Source organism: Falco punctatus (genome assembly GCF_963210335.1).
Source record: "Falco punctatus genome assembly, chromosome: 3".
NCBI classification, from domain to species: domain Eukaryota; kingdom Metazoa; phylum Chordata; class Aves; order Falconiformes; family Falconidae; genus Falco; species Falco punctatus.
The window spans coordinates 62,195,610-62,216,104 of record NC_137582.1 but is presented as its reverse complement, the minus strand read 5'-3'; the positions used below and the strand labels follow the sequence as shown (position 1 = coordinate 62,216,104).

Sequence of the window (20,495 nt, the reverse complement as noted above, 5' to 3'; positions counted from 1 at the left end):
ACTGGGAGAAAATCCATTGAATGCACATACCAGTCACATCAGAAACCATCTAACCTCTGTCCTCCCTCCTTTTCTGCCAGCACAATGACTGGCATAGAGCATCATGAAGTCCTGTGTCTTGAAAAGGCTAGATGGGATTTCAGTATCACATCTATCACATCTTGACTAAGAGATTTATCGCATAATAAAGTTTAACAGATGGGAATCTCTCCATCTCTAAAGAATGGATAATTCCTTCAGTGGATTCCATGGCTCATAAAGGTATAAGGTTCAGATCAAGATGTCAGAAGGGAAGCTCGGGCTCAAGCCAGCAAAAGGGTCTGTTTGCTTGATCAACTAATTTTCTAGATGAGTAAAGGTGGTCTCACCTATATGCCTAACACATATAGCAACCCAAAAGTTGTGGAAGGCTCAAGGGATGAAGGTGAACAGCTCATGACAGAGGAATCAGACACACCTTGAATAAACACAATCTTGTCTGAGAAGAAAAAGTTGGCCAGACTTACTACTTTACATAAAATAGAGTAAAGCAGTTATAGACCTGAGTAACTTTGGATACTACCACCATCTGAATTTGAACCATTTCTACCAGAAAATTGAAAGGATTTGCTAAGCCAAGGACAGCCACCATTCTTCCTTCCTTCCCATATGGCTTCAGGAACAGCAGTTGTACATAAGGTGAAGGGTCCATGAACTGGTTTTAAAGCTCTCAGTTACTTCAATATAATTCTTTAACCAGAGTAAATTCTCCGTAAGAGTAGTTACTAAAAAATGGACAAGTTGGGAAACTTGAGACAGCAAGGAAATAATTGAATTGCATGGCTGTTACCTACTACCCAAGCATCTAATACAATTTCACAATACAGAAGTATATGCATTTCATCCCAAATACGGTATAAGCTGAGGGGAGGAAGGGGACAACACAACAAGAGAAAAGTAAATCACAAGCTGTAATAAACTTTGACAATTATCTTCAGAGATGCTGTTTCCATGTCTACAGTTGACCAGTTATCACTGGTGAACTACAAGGCCTGAATGCAACCTATAGCTGTAGAATACATCTCCATTGAGACTGTTCACAGTGGCTTTCACAATATCTGTTTTGGTGGCAACAGGTTTATCTGCAACTTGAGTTTTTGATGCGAGAGAGCAATCTTCCTTGTATAATATCATAGAATAGCTCAAGAAACATTTAAAGGAGTTAAAAATCAATGTGTGAGGATTGCACAGTAACATATCATCAAATGTAAGGTCCTAGACTTATGCCTTCACATCTCTGAATTTATGAATATTGCATCTGCCTTTCTGATGGAACACCACAATGTTCCATCTGCTGCATTTATTGTAACCTGGTGTGATGCATCAGCGCCAGTCCAGTGCATTTCACTCCACCAAGGTGCTCTTTGAGGCCACCTGGCTTTCCAAAAGGAACTACTCCCTACAGTCAGTAGGGAGAATGTCTTGCAGAAGAGTTTTAACTCAAATCTGGCAGAAGTGACTGAAAATACATGGGCCTGAAAAATAAACAACCAGAAACAAAAGCTAACTTGGGGATATTCCCATCCATAGGCAAGATGTGGAAACTGATCGAGAACATCCACAAGGCCACATGAAGGTTGCAACTATTTATTAAGGAACCATCAGGAAGCTGAGAACTTACTTCAGTAGGAACTAAGAAGAATAGTTACCATTATTATAATGTTTGTCTTGTACAGAAGTTTCACCAGAAGATGATCTTTCATGAGCAGATCTTGAAATTAACCACCATGCTCTCCTTGTGTTAAAAAAAAACAACAACCAAAGCAAGAAACCCCAAGCTGCCTTTTCCTTTAAAATAAAATTAACATAAAAATGAAGTTTTCTTTTCAAATTTACTTTCAATTCACAAAATTGCAAAGACAGCATTAACAGTTTTAGTTATGCTGTAGGACAAGCCACAGAAGCTTTGCTACAGAGTCCTGCTTCATGCAGTACAAAGCAAATGGCGAGTAAAGAACAAATCAAGGTGATACAGCAAATGGCAGTGGTACCTGTAAACTGGTGAAACTGGTGTAAAGACAGATGTTTGGCACAACAAACAGGCTGTCATAGTTTTCCTTAAGGAAGAGGAACCATAGCCTGTCTTTGCCACAGAGAGGCTTGCTTCACTGCACATTTGATTGCATAGCAGGTCACACACAAGTGCCTTTGTACCCAGTGGCACCATTCTTCATACCTGAACTGGCAGGTAACCGGGAACACAGGATAAAGCTCTGAGTGCTATCACAGAAGTCATTTGACACCTTAGGTATACAGATGCAGGTCTTCCACTCTAGTTGCAATCAAGTCACAGCTTCTTTTGGCTACACATCTGCTTAGACAGTCATTCAAATTCTGCCTAAGTTTATTCCACACCTGTGGACAAATGATTGAACTTTCTTCATAGTCCCTCTGGCCATTTTAGAGCAACCAGAAACACACAGAAGTTGCAACAGTCAGAAACCAGCTCTGCAACTCGGTTATTTCTTAATTACTGACATGGTTTATCCAACACTGATTTCAGCTTAGGTAAGATCCCACGGGATTTATTAGTTCAGGCATAGTACCACATATACAAAGCAAGCCCTGAGCAACAGAACAGATGTGGGATCTAAAACAGTAAGATACAGTTCCATCATGTTTTGAATGGGATTTGGATCCCAGTTTGTTTCAATTAAGGAATGCAGAATTTCCAATCTCCATTGCTATCAAGCTGACTGACAACATGTTCGATAACTTACACAGCTCTCAGAACTATTTGTGAAGTGTAAATTTTATAGTCATGCATATTTCTAAGGAAAAATGGCAGACCTAATAATTATACAGAAGCTCTATACTAAAACCTGTACCACTACGTGAACAGTTTTATTACCAGAGGTGGTAAACCACAGCAGTATTATGAAGCAGCTTGACCATACAAGAAAATCCTGGTAACATCCAATTCATTAACTACTAGTCTGCTTCAGCTTGGGGTAAATCAGGTTACCGACTGCAAGAACAAGCTGTTTGTTTGTGTGTGTGTGGGGTTGTTTGTTTTTCCCTCCAGGCTCTCTTGTGAAGCATTAGTAGCGAGGGGTAGGGACAAAGCTTTCCCTCACAAGAATACGACTGTACATCTATCTAGGCTCAGAGACCTTTTCTTACTGCAGCAAGCTGTTCCCACTATTCTTTGCTTATCCTCTTGCTCCCAAAGCTGGTCAGATGGAGACTTTTCAGTTATCAAAATCTGCAGCAGCAATGCAGTCCAATAACCCTTACAACATGGAATGGTTTTCCCAATACGGCATGCTGCTGCCAAGACACCCTCCACTAATTGCATCTTATGCTTATCTGAAGTAAGGCAAAAGGGTATCAGCAGTTACTACAAGTCATCATTCTTCACTGGACTAGAAATAGGAGATCACACACAGGAAAGCCAGGAATAGTATGCTTTTTAAGACTTGAAGACTTTATCATGCTGTCATGACAGGGAACCTGTCCGACCACCATCTGAGAGGCCCAGGTCATTAAACTGGTATTGGGACATAAAAACAGTACCAGAAGGTTCAGTTTCTTCTCAGCTGAGCTCTCACATCTTGGATGCATGGCCATCAGAGCAGGTCATACAGTTGCAGCATTATTGTTAAGTTTCCCCACACTCAAGAGTATTTAATTTGAGAAGTAGTTTTCAGAAATTCTAGCGAACATTAACATAGTAATTTGGACACCAAAGGTAGTAGCTTTTTGTGCCAGCTCTCTAAAATAATTTTAGAGGTAGGCCAACTGTAGAAATCAAAACTAATTACTAAAATTTACGTTATGTGTAAGTTTGAGCAAGTTCCATTTCTACCTAGGTTTTCCATCTGTACAACAGGAAACATATCTATGGTTCACTCCTTCGAAAAAACCACACGAGTCACCAAAGATTTCTGTACACAGTGCAAGAATTGTGCCACTAAAAAAAATGAAAATTACATGCAGTCAACATATATTCAGTTATTATTTATTCTATTACTGTATTCTATATACCATACTTGATGGTAGGCACAGACCTATGAGGAACATAGAAAGGAAGCACAGACAGTCATGTCAAAAACAGGATAACACATGTTGACATAAAGCATATAAACCAAAGTTTGAACAGATACCCTTCACGCTGGAAATGCCTAACCTTTGCATGTGTTTGACAGTTTAACTGTAGCTGAGTCTTCCTAATGACTTTCATTACATGACACCATTCAGCTGATTTTATTAAGTTTTAAACTCAGCCTGAAGTTTTCCATGACAAATATTAATGGACATTTACAATCAGAAGGAAAAAAAAAAAAACAAAAAAAACAAACACCCAAGCAAATAAGTCTTTCTGTTAATATTTTAAGAAGTCTGCTGTTCTGAATCTATGTCAATTTTTTCAGCATCCTGCTATTGAGTTGGGGGTTGCAGACTGCATTTCATGGGCTCCATAAAAGAAACTGCATTTTCAGAATAAAGGAGCTCAGAATAAAAGCTCTTTTAAAAAAAAAATCAATTATATTTTAAATGAATGAATTCTCACCATCACTTCTATATATAAACCCAATAACTGAACTGGGTAAAGTGACAAAAATAACATTAAAACAAAAATTAAGAACATTCTTCTTGAAGGAATTGATATATTCAGAGTATGCAACACAACGCTTTTATGTTTAATTCCTCCTCAACGCTGACCATTTAACTCTGGCTGAAGACAAAACTGCTCAGTACTTTTGAAGCATTTCTGATGACACGTACCATACCCAAGCTGAAAAATGAGACATTCAGAGACAACATTAATGGAAATAATTTTCTGCCATTCCTCTGGGTCTCAGCTCCCTCTTCCAACTCCAGCTGTAAATTCCAGACTGATGACACTGCAGAGTTCAGCTCACATCTGGGATTCTTGCAGCCACAGGAATACTTACTATCCTTTCAAAGTAAGTATTCATTTTACATACTTGCACATTACACTGACTTACAAATTCAGATCTTTACATACTACACGAGAATCAGTAACACAACTGCTCCTATACTTAAAATTATTTTTCCTCCTCCACAGTTTATGCTTGCAATCTATTTTGGAAGCTCTTTTTAAAGAAAATGCATGTTTCCTCCACAGGAAGGGTCCCTGTGTGGAGAGTTAATTAAAATGCTAGAACAGGGGTCCTCAAACTATGGCCCGTGGGCTGGATACGGCCCCCCAGGGTCCTCAATCCGCCCCCCCAGGGTCCTCAATCCGGCCCCCGGTATTTACACACACACCCACACACCCGGGGTTGGGGGGTGGGAAACCAAGCAGCCCCAGATGACTGCCTGACACTTCATCCACACGCCAGCCCCCTGGTTAAAAAGTTTGAGAGCCCCTGTTCTAGAAGACCTGGCACCCACTAGAAGACCCACAGGGAAAGGGCTATCATTTGAAACGTTAAATACATTGTCAGCCATGGATGGGAGTCAAGAAAGTGTTTCAAGCCATTTGGTGCTCTGAAAAAATGTATACACATGAGAAGAAAAAAAAAAAAAAAAAAAAAAAAGACTTTCCGTAGAGGAATTATAGAGGAATGAAGCTGGGTTAATTAACATTGGTAATATACAGCTGTGGGCTGGCTTCAGGGCCAGTGGGTTGGTGGATGTGGATAATGCACAGCTGTGGCTGGGTCCTGCTAAGTACTTAAATAGCTCTAAGGGGTGTGAAAGAGGAGCCCTGGAAGAAGCAGAGGGAGAAGAGGGAGCATCCTGGATGTAGGAGAGGCCCTGGGGAGAAGGGGGCCTAGAGGTGGATACAGCAGAGGCAAGAAGCAGGGTGGACTGGCCTAAAGAAACAGCACGGACAGTAGATGAACTGTTGAAACCTTGTGGGGGATTGGTGGCCGTGCTAGGGCAAGGCATGGGAACTACCTATTGAAGTTAACCTGGAATAGGATGGTAAAAGTCTTGTTGCAGCCGGCTAGTTTGGATAGTGCTGTGACAACTTTCTATGATGAAAGACTCTGTCAAGTATTTAATAAATTAAAATAATTCTTAGTGTGCATTTAGGATGAGTTAAAGAATGAGAATACCCAAACATGTTCACAGAGACTTAATTCTTTGCTCAAATACCTATGAAGAAGATTATGAAGGTAAGAATTTTATCTTTGTGTAAGTAAAGGGCTGATTTCCAACATGTAACATATACAACAATTCTGATATCAAGCAGTTTTTGTAACAGGTAGCAATTATCTTAACTGCTACCAAAAAAACCCTGACCTAGAACAAAACTCTTAATTTACTAAGTGCTTTGATTTTTAGAGGTTTACATTTTGAGTTGGGACTCTTTCATGGTAAAGATGACTTCTAAACCTGAATGATCAGTAATTTCCCAGCCATAAAGGCAGCCAAAAGTAACAGGAGTCAGCTGATTTGAAAGATATTGTTCATAAAAGGCCCAAGCAACTGCTTGCAAGATCTAATGTAGCACAGAAGACAAAAGAGAAAAAAAACAGTATCATGAGATTACTTTTTTTTTTCTCTCTGGTCTGTAGTAGCAGCAAATATTCAATTGGCTTATTTCATCCTGACAAAGTATTTTCAGCTTGTTGAAAGTATCAATTTAAATAAGTAGCTTGCCTCTTCTTGAAGGAAGTGAGGGGCAAGTGGACAGTTTGAACCACCCTGAATATACTATACTAGAGATGGAACAGACCAAGCAAAACAGTTTCCAAACTATCTCCAAGTTAATGAAATAATTTATTTTGCTAGAAATCACAAGAGCAGCATGCTCTTCTAGACCAGGCTAGACCAAGATGTGGATAACCAGCCTCATTGTTTAATGGCAACATTCACCCAGAAATGTCAGGTTATGTTCTTTACCTTGAAAAAGTAACAGCAAATAATGCTCTGTATGTCAACACAAGTAATTCTTTAAACATATGTTCCTGCCCTCTTTCTTTACAAGGTGATATAAACAGTTCTTAATATTTGCAGGAATCCTTACAGGAAAGATCACAAGTATGCTCTACAAATCACCAGAGATAAACATCTACTGTTACACTACAAAATAACCTCAGGGTCTTAGAATAGAAAGTTTTTCAGGTATGAGATCCTGTTATTTAGATCACACACAGTTTGAGGAAAAAAATCACATTTCATCAAGTACAGGACTGGTATCTACCATCTGAGGTCAATAAATCAGTATAAGTTATTTGCTTAATTAAAAAAATATTTGAGGATATTGGTAACAAACACAGTTGATTAAGTTAAAGGCTTATGTCAATATAAGACATTTGATATTATAAATAACCAGCACATGCATGCCTGATGTTATTCTACAAATGATTAATACAACACATTAAATGCATGAGGAATCAACTAATAGATGGATTTCAAGAACTGTGAATCATCAACTAGTTGCAGTATTGCTAATAAGGTAATAACATCCTCACAGGATCAGTAAACTTTTAGTCACTGATTAAAAGACACCACTGTGAATAATGCTAGCTTATCAAAAGACTGAAGTGTGGATGAGCAATAATGCTGGAGAACAACTCCCTAATGAGCATGGTCCAGTCAAATAATACTCTTCAATGAGCCACTGCAAGGTCACGTTTCTAGAAGCAGAGCACAAAGATTTTTATAGGCCAGTTTCAGAAAGACTTGGATGTATACTACTTCTGAATTATCTGATGAATGAAGTAGAAAAAAAAAAACCCACCACAACAAGTGACAAAACAATGAATCCCAATGCTTCATCCAGGAAATATACACAAAAACACCATTAGAAGCTGGCACTGCCCACTTTGAGATGTTGGAAAGACAGCTCAGATAAGAGCAATAGGTGAAGAGCACAGTCGGCTTTTAAGGAATATTTTCCAGCCTGTCATCTTTCAAGTAATGGAATAACTACATGAGTTACAGCTACAAGCAAGCTGGAGAAAGCAAGGGTAATATGAATTCCATCCAAGCAGGAGCTGAAGCTGGTGGGTGGGACAGAGTGCATGTCCTATTCAGAACTGAAATAAGGTCCTAAACAATAGCGCTGCTTGAACATTTGATATGGAGATTACCTTACCAACAGTCATGTTGAAATTCAAGACATTTATTAGTTTAGAGCACAGAGACTACATAGATAGTCTAATGGAAAAAACTTAGTGGTCACCTTGCACTTTCAGTCTACGTATTCATAAATTCCTTAAGTCTGGTCCATTGTCTGGTTGCTAACCTCATGCTGATGAAGCAGCTACCAATACTAAAGTCTTTATCAGTTTAACTTTAGAGAGAACTTCATTAGGGGATAAAGGACTGAACTCAAAAGATGCTGTATATTCTTTTATTTGTCTGGGGGGTGGGTGTATTATTGTTTTGTTTTTTACATAGGATTGAGATTAATTCAGCATTTTTTTTGCATGTCAAGTAAACAGCCGGTTCAAATAAGTTTCTAATTACTCCTTTACCAGGGGTATCAGGATACAGAACACAAGGAGGGGAGGAAACGGCAGCAGAAATTCTTACTTTCACTTATGTTTATCTGACCTGTAAAGAAACACAGAAGTGAGGTATTACAGGGAGGTTTTGCAGTCCCTTTAAAAGGACATCAAAGGAGGGGAGGAAAAAACCCAGCCATAAACCAGAAGAAAACTTTTGCTCTCAAACTCTTACTCTTTTAGCCATCCTAATCTTAGAGAAACCCTGTCATTAAGAAAAGGTGACATTTCAGTGGCAGTCAATATGGTAGGATGTACTGATGTTATGCTGTTTAAGCTTGAGAAGGTTATATGTTTGTTTTGCCCTGCACCTAATCTACATGTACTAGAACACCAGGTGCTGGAGAAGCTTGGCAGGCTGTGCCATTTCTCACACAGTCAATGCACAAAACCTCATGAAAACTGGTTGGTATTTAGGTGATTTGTCTCCCCTAAGAGCAGAACCAGGTATTAACACATGCCTGTTCTTAAGTGTTGTATAGGAAGGCAGACAGTGTGTGAAATATCTGCTCGTTCTCAGAGCATCTGCTGGACCAGGAACACTAGCAGCGGCACTGGGCATAGCATGAAGCAGCATGAAAGACAGTCCCATCTCACCCCTGCCCACCCCCCAAACCCTTCCGTAACACGGTTATCTGAAAGGCTGTTTGACCTTTTACTACACTGCTTGAACTTTTCCTGACGTGTTAGAAAGTATTATTTGGTCTGGCAGATAGATCACGTATCTGTGAATACCTTTTAACCAAACAAGGACTATTGCTGAAACGGTCTTTGGAGTGGATTACTCTTGAGGTGATCCTCTCTACATTAAATTGCAAGAAGCTTCAAGTATCAATGAACTATTACCTCCTTTTCAGCCTTTCCATGAAACAGTTTTCCTTCTATCTCTGGTAGGTCAGAGACATAGTTGACATACATCTGGAGCCAGAACCCACTGACAGAAGAGAGTTCTGCATATAACAAGCCAAACACCATTGCAGGCATTTTTGTTCTTCCCCACGGACTGATTCAGCATTCTCACCTCTATATATAGAGTTAAGAGGTAGAAGACCCTAGGAGTGAGTACATTGCCTCTGTAATTATTACTGTAATCTCCCCATTAAAAAAAAAAGCCAAAACAAAACCAACAACACACCAGCTGTACTGCTTCACTATTATTCAGGTTGGAAACACACTACAGAACAAACAAGCTCATGAATCCAGATGTCACTGAGTAAAATAACAAAACCCGACAGAGCAGCGATGACATTTGGAACAACAGCCTTATACACCCTGGGTGTACCTGGAAACTCACAGAGGCATCAGAGGGATTGCTACAGCCACTTATCTGAAAAGAAGGCATCAAGGAAGCACTAAATCAAGTGCAACTCTACGTTTCTGTATCAGTCTTTCATTAAGAGACAGTAAATGCTTCAGAGCACTGAAGAAATCACAGAAAGTGTAAGACTGTTCAAAATATTCTTAAAAGTGAGAAGAAAAATGTATTTACTAAAAGGAACACTGGGTGGCAATTGTTTAAATGCAGTTTGTTATGCAGTCTTTCAAGTGCCAAAAGCTTGTGTTTCCCCTCCCAGTGCTATTTCATCTATAGGGACAATCCACATCAGTATGAACTTGAAGTTCAGTTCTGTTAAACAAACAAAAGCCATCAGAATTTACATGAAAGAAGGATGGTTGGTTGGTTTTTTGTGCTCCCCCTCCACTCTAAAAGGTTTTGAGATTTCTATGTTTCTTTCAAATGTTAAGTCAAAGAAAGATCAACTATACAATCTGAACCAGAATTACTGTCTTGTAGTTCCCATCTGTTTTCCTTCATAGAAATATTTTCAAAGGATAAAAGCAAAACAGTTTCAATAGCTACTGTTCTGCATTAAGTCATACTCACAGGCCAGTAGACCCAATGAATAAAAGGATCTGAAAGTCATCTTAAGTTACAGTTGATCCTTAACAGAATTTTCCTGCTTGTTTATACAACAGTGACTAGGTTGCACAGCATCACGTGTAACAGTAGTGTACAAGGTTCTTAAGCACAGCTGAAGGAGAAAAACTTATCTTGTACACATCAAGGATTTTCTTAGTTCAGTTTTAATATTAGGCAATTAAATGATTGGGGAAAGCAGACACAATAAGAGACGTAAATACTTTTCAGAGCATCTTCCCATTTAGAAAGCAGAAGACTTTTTTTTGTTAAAAAACCCCCACCAAACTCTTTAACCATACCTTCATAGATTATGAACAGGTTATTTTTGTCCTTTATATAAATTATTATGTTCTTCTGCATCTTAGGTTCATAGTTCATATAAGACGACAAAAAAAGAAGTTTGTCTTTGCAAAGGCTGGTATATGTTACAAGTGCTTAATATCTTGTTCATCTCTCTCTCCTAGAGAATGAATTGGACAAATACAGCAAGCTCAGAACAGGCAGAAGATAACACCAGAAGTCTGTGTTGTAATTCAAACATCCAGTGAGTCAAAGGATGACAAAACCCCAATCTTGTTACAGAATTCATTAGACTCGCCCTGTTCTTATGAATCTTTAAGCCCATGAGATGTGCCAGGATATAATCCAACCACAAACCCTTGAAGGCTGGTTTAACTCGCCTAGACTTTCCATGGCAACCTATTGCTCTTTACAAGAACATCAGTGGTCATGTGTGCACACAGACGCATGCACCTATCTGAAAAAGCATCATTTAGAATAGAAAAGTATTCTTTCATCAACATGAAATGAATTCAAATGTGAAATATGCATGAGCGCTCTATTTCAAGAAAAAAAACCCACAACTTGTTTGTGTTGTAGCTTAGTCTTCCATATGTAAGTTCAAGAAAAAAAAGACGATTATGAAGGCACCGCCTAACACCATGCAGTGCATTCTGCATTTTTTTCAAGATCCAGAATGACCAGCTCTCCATAATTAACAGAACTGTAGCATAAGAGTTGGTAACATCTCCAGCAACATTCATGACAGTTTTTAATAAAAGGTTAGAGTTGCTTAATATAAATTACACTTGCACAGAAGAATAAAGATCCATGATCATCAACACTTTTGACACACTAACATAGCCTTCATTCTTCATGATGCAGAATCCTTTTTAATCCACACATGACAAGTTAAATACAGAGCATATTACACGTATCAAAAAGTAATTGTTTTCAAATAATTTAAAAAAAAAAAAAAAAAAAAAGGCCTTGAGGGTGGGGAAATGACACCCACAGAAAGCAAGGGCTCAATTTATTGTCAGATTTTTATTACAGATGTTTTTCAGCCTGTTCCTTACCTCCATTGTATATACTAACCCAAAGCACAGAAAGAACTTTCTCCTTTTCTGCAGCTTCTGAAGACCAACTAGATGATTTGCTTGAACTGATTGCTGAGAAAAGCTTCCTTTTTGCCCTAAGAATGAAGTCATCCTAAAAAAACAGCCAAAATTGTATTGCCTATCATTGATAAAACAAAAGGCCTTTAAGTTTTTTTTGCTTATTTTAAATACTTGGGGAGGAAAAAAACATCCCACCCTTCCTATTTTTAAACAGCTTTATAATCTCCAAAATGCATGTTGTTCCCACATGGTGTAAATTCTTGGCTAAAATAAAGTTAAGAATAACAGCATAGAAATTAAAATACAACCTGGATTTGACTTGCTAAGTAATGGTATTTTAGGAAAGACTTGATTTATTATTCTTGAAACCTAACATTACTTTAAATAAAAGTTTATATAAAGAATTTATAATTCTTCAAACTTAAGTTTAAGAATAAACAAATGTAAAATGAGAAAGCAATTCAAGTTTGACTTCAAAAAGACATCAGTTAAGATCTTCCACTACAGGTGACTGATGTTATGCCTTATGTTACAGACATTAATTGGCAGGTTTTTTCAGTCTTTTGCATGTCAACACAGAAAAAGAAAAAAAAAAAAAAATCTATTCTAGTCCCAAACAGCATGTCCTTCCTTCTTCATACAGCTTATCTAGTGAGGCTTTGAGTCCTTAAACTTTTAATTAATATTCATGTGCAGACAAATCACGAGAGACAGGAGTTTCACACACAGCTATGCAGTGCTACAGAGATAATACGAAATACTGCTGGTCAGTATTTACCTAAAACATGCTCATCCACTTTTGGAAAAGGCATAAATACAACGTGCACAGGCCAGGTATGAGGCTGCCTTTCTTCCAGACCCTGCACTCCTGCATATTTTAAAAGCAAACAAACCAACCACCCAGCCTTATTGATTTATGATATCATCAATCAGAAGAAAACATGCAAAGTGTTAAAAAAACTAAACCAGTTGTAAGACAAAGCTTATGCCCATAAAGTGAAAGATGTGTTGATGACTGTAGCACAACCAACACCTCACAGGGTGGAACAACTATGCAAGGCTGTAAATCTTAACCACAACTGGATGATTTTAACTATCTACAGAAGGCTGGTTTTATTAAGAACATAGTAAGTAATAACTACTGGTATTTTCCATCTCTAAAAATAGATCTGCATCTTCAGTGAAAGACAGCTTTAAATCTCTCCGGGACCACGGTGACAGTCAATGGGCTGAACAACATCTGCTCTGTTTTACTAACCTGTTCAATTCATTAAGTGTCTACTCAAAGAAGAGCCTCTTACTAGACGTTACAAAAGATCCAAACCACACAGAACTTAAGAAATTACTGAAAGGTATAGTGGTCAAGACTTCCCCAATGCAAAATAGTAACTCAGAAGTTTCTATCCGTTCTAGCAGAGGGTAAGCGACAGCTCTGTTATCTTACTTGCATCATTTTGTTTCTCTACTATTATTCAGAGGTTCGTGGAGAAGAACCATTTTTTCACCTTTCAGCAAGAGCACAAAGTTTCTAGAACAGTCTATCAAATAAGTTAAAGTAAGCAGAGTGAGGGCCAGGTTCCCCCACCCCCAGCTCAGCCACACTGTTGGATTAAAAAGAAAAGAAGAAAGATTTAAAAAAAAAAATTAATTCAACTTTCTAAGCTCAATTGGTATCCAACTTGAAAAGTAAGTTGAAGGAAGCCATGACTTCAGGGGAAAAAAACCCCAACCAACAAAAAAAACACCCCCACCCCCAGTATGTATTTCCCCAAATTTGTATAGCTTCACTGTGTCAAAGATGCTAAAATGAAAAAAAAAACCAAAGAGGCAACAACCAGACAAACAAAAAACCCCACCACAATGTAACTATGATTTATACAATTATCTTGGAGGTTGAAAAAAACATCCTAAGATTCTGTTAAGGAATACCAAAGGGCTGGCAACGTAAGAAACACTGGGTGTGGGACTGGCCAGTGGAAAGGGATGAACATGGAAACAAAGTTTCAAAATGTACTTCTAAACTGGGAAAAGAAAAGGCATGGAGAAAGGGAAAACAAATGTGCAAATCTGGAAGTTTTACGTGCTCTTTAAAATTTCTGCAGTTGAGAAGTTGTAATGGTAATGGAAGCTTAAAATGACAAAGATACTAGCATAGCTTGCTTAATTAAGACACTATGTTACAATAAGCATTTGTGGAATACACACCAATATATAAAACTTGCCTAATAACTGAAAGTTCATATTGCCTAAGTAACAGCTGCAGAACCCATCCTTGCACAGCAGTTGGAGTCTCCCAGCACTGCTACACTAATAAAAAGTGTATTTTTTTTGAAAATATTTATTAAAAAAATAAGCAAAATTAATCAAAGTAAGGAAAGTAGTTAAAACAGCTAAATGTGGGCTAAATGCAGTGTCGGCAATCTACAGAATGAAGAAGAGCTAAGTGTTTTAAATCAGGGATTGCTTTCAGTACACTTAAAAAAAACCCCAAAGTTAAGAACTAATTCTAATAGGTCCTGATGATTTCTGTCTACTGGTTTCCTTATTTGTAAGGAGTACATATACCACTTCATACAATGCCATAAGCTACAACAAAAGCAGAAGACTGTTTGGAAAGATACACAAATGATGCAAAGGATTAGGGATTATAAAACCCATTTACTTTATTACATTGGTCAGTATTTGCAGCCCATTATTTCAAACTCCTGAAAATATCGGATTCTACCAATTATATATCCATTACCTACATGCTAGAACTACCTGGCTGTGGGGATCCTAAATCCATCAGCACAAACCAACAAGTTTTTCTGTAACAACGGGATAGGCATATACCGGATGAGACACCCTGGAATACAAGCGAAGGTTACAGACCAGGGAGGGCATCACCTCTGATGCTAACAGAAATACACCCCAAGCACACAGCCTTATGCAGGCACATGGGAAGTATCAGCACATCAAGCTAAACTAAATTTGGGTATTTATCAATAAGCATGAGTTGGCACTATATAAAAATTAAAATTGAAGTTATTTTTTAAATAAAATATATTCAGTTTAGTTTTATTACTAGAAATTGGTTTAAGGATGAAAAAATTATGGCTTTACTGATACAGCACAGACAGACTGCAATTTTAGTCTAAATGCCACTGTCAGAGCAGAAGTCTTTTTTTGCAACAGTTTAATCCTGACAATGGTCAACAGGCATGTAGTTAAGAAAATAAAACCACAGTAAAGCATTACTTCTGTTATACTCCTCTGAGCTTTCAGGGGTCTACTGCTTAGGAACTCCCCAAGCTTGACAAGGCATCTTTGTATCCGATTTCCATGAATTCGGGGAAGCTATGTTTCTTCTTATGTTTTATATGCTTTTGTACATAAACATAACCAAACATGTCTAAATTTCACTATCAAGTCAATACCTAAATATCATGCAAGCAGCTACAGTACCTTTTAAGTGAAGAAAATGACTATCTCCCTATTTTCTCTCCTTCAATCCCTATATCATTACTTTCAGTTTCTGTTGAACAGGAAAGCTTTCACACCCAGTACTTTCAGTTTCAGCTTAGCAGGGAAGTACATAAGAATAAGTTATACTTGAGAGTTATCTGAAGTTAGGATAGCAACCAGGAGTCTGGGGAAATGGAAAAAAACAGGAGCCAGGGGAGAGTAGAAGACAACAGCTGTCTAGGAAAAAAGATTATATCTATCTATGACTTCAACATTACATGAGCCTTAATTACACCACAATGGTTAGCACTTTTTTTAAGCCAATCCCACTTCCCCCCACTGACTCCCAAAATACGAGCTTAATATACGAGACTGGAAATGAGCATTTAAATTGCTTCTGTAAAGTGATTTGCAATGTTTGTACAGTTTCTAGGAAATAAGCAGCTAAAACAGTCTTGTAGAAGACTGTGTTTGCAGTTCCCTGGAAAAAGAAAAACAAAAACAAAAAGACCAAACAGGAAACAATACAGAAACCAAAGCTACAAGACTGACCAAGCCCTGTAAATCTGTGCAATAAATATGTATGCTTAAAAACAGCACTTAAATTTTTTTCTCATTTCAGGCTCAGCAAAAGCATCCTAAGAACTCTGCACAGATTAACATTGTCACTTATAAAAGTAAAAGATTTTTTTAAAAAATGCAAATAACAGAGCACAGTAATCAATCCAAGGTTTCCAGTCCTTTCTGCTCTTTTTGAAGTGGACACTAAGCAAGAAACAGCCAATTGCAGTGGAAAGCAAGTTTCCATTTTATGTAGGTTCATAAGAGGAAAAACAAACCCCAACTCTGTCTGCTGTTATTCCAGCATACCATTAAAGCCCCTGCATGACAGTTACAGCCACCTGATACAGATACACGTATTTATGTGGGAGGCACACACAGAGAACTGATCCCAAGGACTTACTGCACACCCCCTTTCTCACAATTACTGGTTATGACAAAACACATTAAGTGTTTCCAAATGTAGGCTAGGGGGAGTGTCAAAACATCATGTGCACCGGGAGACATTAGTTGGGGGAAAGCTGTGACAGGCAAGAACGTGTTCTTAGAGAGTATTTACCAACATACACTAAAAAAAGCCTTAGAGACTTTATAATATTTTGGTAACTTACATGCACAGCTCATCACAAAGCTAATTGTTTTCATTTGACATAATAAAAGGAGAATTGGTGTGCTTTTAAGGAAAGGTCATTTTCCAACATTTATAGAAGCTTCTCCTCTAACACACTACTTATTTAGAGACTCTAGAGATTATATTAGTGTTCTTATACTTGTGTATTTGTTTGTATACCCTTTGATATCTAATAGTAGCTCTTTAAAACGTACACTGTGTTTTCCTCTAAAAATTTCTACAATACCCTCTAAACTTGCCCCAGTTCATGTACCAGACATACAAGGACAAACCAAAATTAAGCTATTATTTACAGACTTGTATTTAAAAGAACAAACAAAGCCTACATCAATGCTGTTGCTCAACTTTGTTTATTATGTTGACTGTGTTCTGCTGTCACTGTATTCACCATTTCCCCTCTGCTATGCATTTCCTCCATGTTGATCTACAAAAATATCCCTCCTCTCTCTAGCAAAGGTATGCTTTTTAGTTGCACTCTCTAAGGAAGACCTTAGGAACAGTGATACAGCTATTTACCATCATAAATCCTATAAAATATCAAGCTGATAATATTCTTTATTCTAAAGGACCTTTGTATACATCCTAAATCTTTTCCTCTGTGCAAGACTGAAACAGACTACGTTGTACAATGCAGTTTTGCTTTACTCATCTGACAAACCCTTCCCCATTCTAAATATTATTCTTTTATTTAGAGCAGCATTTCCACTTCTTTGCAAACAGCATCACAAAGCACCTGCAGCTCTTCCTACATGCAAATCAAACATTAATGTCAGGCCCTGATCTGCCAGGGCTGAAACAATAATCCAGCGTTTCCTCCCTGCAATATGGAGATCAAGAGAGTATTCTGTGATCAGGACACAGATTTAATACAAAATTCAATGCAGAGGGTCTTAGGAGTTTTGAGTTTCTTTCAGATGCCAAGGGTCAGAGATGGTTTATTTTTCAAATTGTATTTTTTCTGAACAGATGTTTACTGCTCTGGTTTGCTATGACAACCACCCATGTTATAGACTACACACAGTATCTATTTGTTAGGATCCTTTTGTTCAAGCAATTACATCGCTCTCTAGAGGAAGACTACCAACCAGTATCTTTGCTTTCTTGTAGCCATACTGGTCACAACACACTTTCGAAGGTTACAGGAAGAAAAACCTTTTTAAAATATGCTTTTTTAATGGAATATTAGAGTTAAATACTGTAACAGTTGAAGTATCAGAAGCAATGTTTTACAAAGAATATTACTAATTCCATGGACTAGGAATTACACCTTCTTCCTCTTCCTGGCCCTACTGGTATCCTACAGGCCAGTATTTCATGGGAAATAATAAAGCCCATAATTTGTTTTTTAGAGTTAGAGCACTACAGTTCTGGCAAACATTGCTTAGACCTTTTGTGCACTGCCATATTTTGTATTTTCTCCTCCCCTCACCTACCAACAGGAATGAAGGAATCCAATAGCATGGAAATACAGCTTTATAAAGACAGACGTAAGACTGCCTGAAACCTGGAAGGCATGTAGATACCCACCAAAACTCCACACCATGCAACTTTCTGAAAAAACTCAAAGCATCTAATGCAAAAGCAAATCAGTATTTTCACACTAACAGAACACAGAGATTATGACCATTTCGCTAAGAGGCCAAATAAGCCCTCTGCTCAGACCATTAAAAAAAAAAAAAAAAAAAAAAGCCCTGCAGTATGACTGTTCTGTTTCCTGCAGGAAATGAGATGCTTGTATTAGATACCCCTGTGGTTTTCATACTGTAAATGTATCAGCTGGTACAAATCCTCCGAGAGGACTATTAACTAATGCTTAGAAAGAGCAGTGGCAACAGCAGACCACACGTAGCACCTCAGAGAAGAGGGGACAAAAGCTGACAAGCCACCCCTAAAAAATTCGAGGGCCAGCAGCTGAAAAACACATCTAGTAGAGGCGATGTCTGCAAGGAACAGACGTACCCACACCCGCTTTATTTCCCCTTACACCGCTCACTGCTGTCTTAAATAAGGAGCCTATTGCTCATCAGCACTCCTCACTCGGGAGCCACAAGCCCATACTACCGCCGCTCATTAAACCACCCCTGGTTACGCACGGCAGCGGTGGATCATCCACCGGCTAACACATCTTATGCATGGCCATTTTCCCTCCTTTCTACTACGGTTTTGTTTGCGGTTTTTTTTTTTTCGGTTGTTGTTGTTTTTGGGTTTTTTTAACGTTTCCGAGTCGCTCGGGCGCTAACACCCCCCGGCCGAGGCGGCCCCCGCTCGGGGCCCAGCGCCTCGCCCCCGGAAGACCCCGCTGCTCCCCCACCGCACCGCTCCCGCCCGGCGGCCTGGGTGGAGCCGCTCGCCCTCGCAGGACAAGCGCCGATGGCGTTCTCCATTGCAAACCCACTGCTAGGGCCAGAAGGGGGAAGGAGAGAAGAGGGGGAGGAGGAAGGGAAAGAAGGTGTAAACCTGTCTGGGAAGAGCCCGGGGACGGAGGCGGCCGGGGGGCGGGAGGGCAGCCCGGGGGGCGCAGCGGAGAGACAAAGGAGGGATGGAGGGCGCCCAAGGAAAACGGGGGAAGCCGGGGAGGGGGCGCTGCACGGGAGCCCCGCGGCACCTGCCCGCCCCGGCACACGCCCCGCGCACACACACGGCTCCGTGCACACACACGTACCCAGCAGCAGCAGGCGGTGCGTCTGCTTGTACTCCCGCTTCTGCTCCTTGAGCGCCCGGTCGATGCTCTTGCTGACTTTCCTCGCCTCCTTCTCCGCCTCCCGCTCCTCCAGGCGCAGCTTCTCCCAGGTTCTCTGCAGCGCCGGCGGCTGGTGCAGCGCCTGCTGTCGCGCCGCCTTCCCCCCGCCGCCCGGGCCGCCGGCCTTGGGCAGCGGCGGCCGCTCGGGGGCCGCCCCGTTACCGCCGCCGTTCTGCAGGAGCAGCGGCGGCCCGTCCGCCTCCCCGCCGGGCTTACCACCGGGCCGGAGCGGGGCGCCGAGCGGCTGCGGGGCGGCGTGAGGCTCCGCCGGCGCTTCGGGCTCCGAGGCGGCGCCGGCGCTGGAGATGGAGCCGCCGCCACCGCCGGCGTCGCCGAAGAGCCGCGGGCGCAGGCTGTAGCAGAGCCCCATGGCTCGGTGCCCCCGCCGGGGACGGGCTCTGGCGCGGCGGGGTTGGCCTCAGCGCTTCCCGCCGGCCCTACGCGCCGGGAAGGCGGCGGCGGGCGGGGAAGGGGCGCCGCGGAGCCCCTCACGGCCCCGCTGGGCCATCTTGCATTTTCCTCCCCGGGCGGCGGCAACGGCTCCTCAGCGCCGATCACCTGACACCGAGCTGCCACCGCCGGGTCCACTTTACCGTAAATACCCCAGCGCCAGCCCACCGCGCAGCGCCGGGCGCCGGCGGGGGAAGGGCGGGGGCACGCCGCCCGCCCCGCCACACAGGCGCACGCACGTTCGCAGCTCCCTCCCCACAACCGGCTCCGCCGTCCCCTCACGCCACCCCGCCCGGTGGCCGCCTGCCCGCGTCGGAGGGGCGAGCGTGTCCCGGGCTGTGGCGGAGCAGGCAGGTTCCCGCGCCGCGCGCGGGCGGGGAGACCCTCGCCCCCCCGCTGCCCGCACCATCCGCCCGCCTCGCTTCCTCCCTGCAAGGGCCGCCGGGCCGCCCGCGTGAGGCGCGGGAGCTGCGCACCAACCCCCGGCGGCACGGCGGTGGCCGCCAGCGGAGGGGCAGCCCAGGCCTAAGCCCCCGACGGGCAGCCTTTCCCCCGGCACCCTCGGGGAGAAGCCGAGGCCTCGGCCTTTCGCAGAGGGGACCCCTGAGGGTGGCGGCAGCCCGGGGAGAGGCCGAGGCAGCCCCCGCCAGCCTGCCGTCCTCACAGCTACAACAGGGATTTCAGCCCCTGTACACACAGGCGGCTCCTCGCCCACATGCTGACTAACGGTGCTGTGGGAGGAATGCTTTGGGTGCAACGGCAGGAGAAAATAACAGGCGATGCTGGGGTTTGCTGGCTCTCAGCGTTGGCAACACTAGTACTCCGGCAGCGCGCTGCTGTGGGCCGTGGAGGGAAGGCTGGTGCTTGGAGTCAGCCT

General features: G+C 41.4%; 1 protein-coding gene across 1 annotated transcript in view; it reads right to left on the bottom strand.

Moving 5' to 3' along the window:
• GNAL (G protein subunit alpha L) overlaps positions 1-19,723 on the bottom strand; it is a 194,119-nt gene extending 174,396 nt beyond the window's left edge. Inside the window, exon 1 of the mRNA XM_080378103.1 lies at positions 19,091-19,723. Coding sequence (XP_080234229.1) covers positions 19,091-19,538 — 448 coding nt within the window. The 5' untranslated portion in view covers positions 19,539-19,723. The remainder of the gene's footprint in view (positions 1-19,090) is intronic.
• Between the last annotated feature and the right edge of the window lie 772 nt (positions 19,724-20,495).